Genomic DNA, 4,248 nt, shown 5'->3' with positions numbered 1-4,248 from the left:
GTTTGCCGAGTGCCCAATATAATGCACTCGGCAAATAGAAAGCACTCGGTATTTTAACTATTTCCCGTAGTGCATCCAACAGGACCTAGCTTGTTGGTTCTACTGTTTCGGTAGTTCAGAGGGTTGCATGATTCCCATGTAGGCAAAAACAAGAACTCTTGTTCATTATGAGAGTAAAAAGAATAATTAATTGAGGGTCCGGGTAAAAAGAAGCACGACATGAGAGTTGTTTATCATTCATCAAGCAGAGAAGAAATGGTACAAAGTGCGGCAATTAATACACACGGTCAGGGGTATTTTGTCTGAAACAAGTTGAGGAATACATGAGAAGAACCAATAATGATATATAGTACAGCTAGCGGCAAGCACTGTGAGAAATAGATGGCCAAAGGCCTCAATGGTAGAGATGAACAACACCGGCATCCTTCCAATCAGTGAAGAAGTGGCAGGATAACAAGTCACTAAAGCACACCAGGATAACAATTATATATCTTGAACAATTAAAAAAGTGAAAAAGTGAAGAAGTGGCAGGGCAATATCAACATAAGTGATCAGGGCTTGCTGAAAGTTTCCTTGCATTTCCTAGAATCTGCAAGTTCAAAAGTAAATTATTATGAGTTATGACTAAGGTGGAGATGGTTTGGACCCATTTTTGACATTGAGTAACGCTTAAATTTCAGTATCTGTTATTTTTATTTTGGATTCCCTGGGTTCGAATAATGCAACCAGCAGGATATGTCAAGTGCCCCATATAAATTTCAATGACTGGCACAGAGCAATTTAATGATAGCAACAATACTCACTATTATGATCAAATCACTATGATCTCATTGGGAGCTCCTTCCACAATCCGCACTGGACTTTCCTGTTGAAGGACCATCCCTATTGCTGAAAAACAACATCATCATTAGCTAAGACAATTCCATTGATTGGAGCACAAAAGCCTATATAATACTATTTGGAACATATGTTGATAGAGAGAGAGGACTTACGTTGGACGCGATGCTGGTTGATTCCCTCCATTATTTTCTATGTCGGCGACGTCGCTTTGACCCCTGTCCAGGATGCCAGCGTGGGTGAGCAACGCCCACAGGTGTGTTATGAACTCCCCTCCTTTTGCCAGGCACTCGACATGCTCCTTCACATTGTCTGATGGCGCGAGGTAGAGCAGCATCTCTGCCCAAAATCCCGCCAGCACCTCCCAACAACGGTCAGCGTGCACATTCTTGAGCTGCTTCCCCAGCTTTAGGCCCTTGCGGTAAATCGTCTCCTCATCCCCAGCATCCCTCAATGCTTCTTGTGCAACCACCGTAAAAGCGAGCCATGTATCGTAGTGGTGACCCGGGAGAAGCTTTGGTGCAAAAGCCACCAAGTATGCACAATATTTGGACAGTCTTGTGGCGACCTCATAATGTTCATTGGTACCTGATGCTGATAATTCCTTGTCGCAGTAGCATGTTGCGATGTGCCAGGTCAGAATAACACACACCTGGTTCTCCTTCTGCTGCAAGGACACCGAGCCGAGCTCGAGGCCTTGGCGAAGCTCGAGGCTGCAAGCCCACAATAGCTCATATGCCCCGCTGGACGACAGTGATAACGCCCCGTTTGTCAGCTTATTACCATGGCGATGGGTGCGTTCAAGGGACAGGACAAGTGCCTTCTTTACTTCTGCAAGCAACTCTGCAGGTTCACCAGGCTTCCAGACGACACTCCATACGTGACGTGGTACAGCTGGACGACGCACCATACGCTCCGTAAATGGATTAAGCTCGAATGGATTGGAGAATAGCCCCTTTAGAAATACATTCCAGGGCTTGACCATGAACTTGGTAAGCTTGGATTGACTAGAGAAGTTGCTCACTGATTCAAGCAACGAATACTGCTCGAGCTTTTGCTCGTGTACTGACCAGCGGCAGGGTGACACCCACAGACCAATGGTAACAAGAATCTCTTTAAGCCGCATGCAACAGCCTTTCCTTCTGATGCGCTGGCAAGCAAAAGATACCCTTCCCCAAATGGTCGTCCAGTAGTACATCACCTGCACCACTTGAAGGAAAGAGATGCACACAAGTATAGCTACGGTGAGATAAACATCAGCTGCTGTGGTGTCCACGATGACAGACCCCTCCATCCCTTTAGAAGGAGGCCGCAGCAGGCCTCCAGCCGTCAGGAAGGCTGTTACGACCGTTAAGGTCGCTGAGACCAGTGGCAGCACATATTGCGTACGTAAATTTCCATAATAAATGGCAGCATACTTGGTGAAGAAGAAGTCATACATAAAAGCCAGCTCAATATCAATCACCTTGAAAATCCAGTCATAGTCGATTGCGGCGCTGGCCCCTCCATCGTCATTCTCCTTCTCCTCCTTCTTCTTGGCGAGCAGCCCCTTGAAGACAAGATCACGTGTCTTGGGCTGCGATGATTCACCGCACTCAAACCCAAAGAAACGTCTTCGTAACAGATGGAAAAGGGAGAAGGAAAGACATGCATCCTTAAGATCAGGGCTTAGATCCTCGTTTCGCCACACCTTGTCTAGGTCAATTGAATCAGAAGGGACCCGGGTTACATACTTTCCATCACCAATATACGTAGAACCCGGGTTGCACTCCACGAGGTAATGGTAACCTGTCATGGTGGCTGGATCGTAATCTTCTCCTCTCATGGTGTGCTCCTGATACATGTAGTCAGCAACCATTTTATTCAAGAACCATGATTGGCTTGCCATTCGACATGCAGCTAATCTTTGCATGAAATACGTGGCAGCGACGAGCACCAGATAAATAAGCGGGAGCGTTCTGAAAATTAAATGGCAGCCACGGCCATGGATACCAGAAAAATTTGCTTGGCATTCGACCTGACCCATGTTGAGTGTAGTTCCCATAATCATGAACACGTATAGGTAGCCGAGAAGAGATTGGAAGAGCTGTCTCATGAGCTGGCTGTTGTCGGTGAGACTATAAGCTGTGATAGAGTCAGCACAACCAAAGAGGATGTACAGGGATATTGCCCACATTGAGTACATGCCGCTCTTTATGGCCGAAGACTGCATTGAACCTAGTGTGTATGACACCAGGGAGGGGGACAAGGTGTATGCAGCCAAGACACCTTTCTGGATGAAGAAGTTTCTGCTCCGACGTCGACGGGACCCGTAGGCGACAAGGAATAACTGCATGAAGACAACCACTACTACGAGCACCTCAATTCGGATCACCGTTCCCCTAGGGCTCTTCCACAAGTCCTTAGTGCGGTTGGACAATAACATCAATGTGGCATTTGCATCACTAATAAGATCAAGCTCTGTCCTCAACGCGGAGCAGTACTCATGAAGCTGCAATGAGCCAAATAAAGCACTCATGTAATTAAAGCCTAGCACCAAATAATAATATCGACCAAAGGGTCACAGCTAGGATGGACCCTAAACACATTCCCAAACAGTTGGGTCCTGTCAGAACAGCAGCGCTACGGAGGCTGTGAGGCCTCGAGCATCATGTATGCATAAAGAGGGAAAAAAAAGAGCTGACCTATTGGAGATGCTCCCCATCCCTATTTCTTTGGGGCTAAAAGTACTAACTTTGATCCCTTATATAAAGTCTGTGAGGATATATTGATCGACAATCTCTAGTGTAGCACTTTGACTAATAGTATCTAACAAGCTATATTGCTTCAAATAGAAAGAGCTACTTGTATCACAATGCTTTTTGGCTCATGATAAAGTCACTAAAAATTGATCGAAATCTGTTTGCTTTAATTGTGTGCAAACAACCTCCCTTTCCAAATTTAACGAATTTGAAACTTGCACCAGACGACACCATGTGAATTGTTTGGTGTTTTGAACTTTTTTTTACTGATATTTTGGTGGCCCCAAAGTCTATATCCAATTTTGCAACCCATCTAAAACTTATCTAAATCAAAACCATAAAAAGGATACCCCTTTTGTTTTCCTAAAAATATATACAAGCAAGCTAACCCAGCACCTCGTCCCCCTTTCACAACGGCCAAACATGGCCGAGGTTCGCACTGCAGCTGTGACAGGTCGTTAATGCCACTGCTCACACTACTAGGAAAAACACCTTCAGTACCGGTTGAAATAACCGATAGTATTTAAAAATTATAAAAAATAAATCCCCTCACCCCCCCCGCCAGGGGGGGGGGGGCGGTTCGTTTGCTGGGGAGGGCGGATGAATCCAAATAGCGGGCCTGCGCGCGGCAGAGGGATGAAGGGGAAACAGTACGCCAGGGGGTGTGAGG

At 46.0% G+C, this 4,248-nt stretch overlaps 1 protein-coding gene across 5 annotated transcripts in view; it reads right to left on the bottom strand.

The window, feature by feature from the left end:
• Positions 1–331: 331 nt before the first annotated feature.
• The window catches only part of LOC101786508, a 7,594-nt gene continuing 3,677 nt past the window's right edge, over positions 332–4,248 (bottom strand). Inside the window, exons 2-5 of one of the 5 annotated variants that reach the window (XM_004955305.2) lie at positions 2,303–3,328; positions 993–2,038; positions 804–888; positions 332–589 (exon numbers count right to left, since the gene is read on the bottom strand). In XM_004955305.2, the coding sequence (XP_004955362.1) occupies positions 828–888; positions 993–2,038; positions 2,303–3,328 (2,133 nt within the window). In that variant the 3' untranslated portion in view covers positions 332–589; positions 804–827. Of the gene's footprint in view, positions 590–803; positions 889–992; positions 3,329–4,248 lie in introns of all 5 variants that reach the window. The other 4 variants (XM_022824050.1, XM_012843864.2, XM_012843865.2 and 1 more) reach the window with 4 other exon arrangements.

The sequence above is a fragment of the Setaria italica genome, chromosome II (genome assembly GCF_000263155.2).
Source record: "Setaria italica strain Yugu1 chromosome II, Setaria_italica_v2.0, whole genome shotgun sequence".
Classification (NCBI taxonomy): Eukaryota; Viridiplantae; Streptophyta; class Magnoliopsida; order Poales; family Poaceae; genus Setaria; species Setaria italica.
Note: the sequence above shows the minus strand (reverse complement) of the source record. Positions and strands in the feature narration are given on the sequence as shown.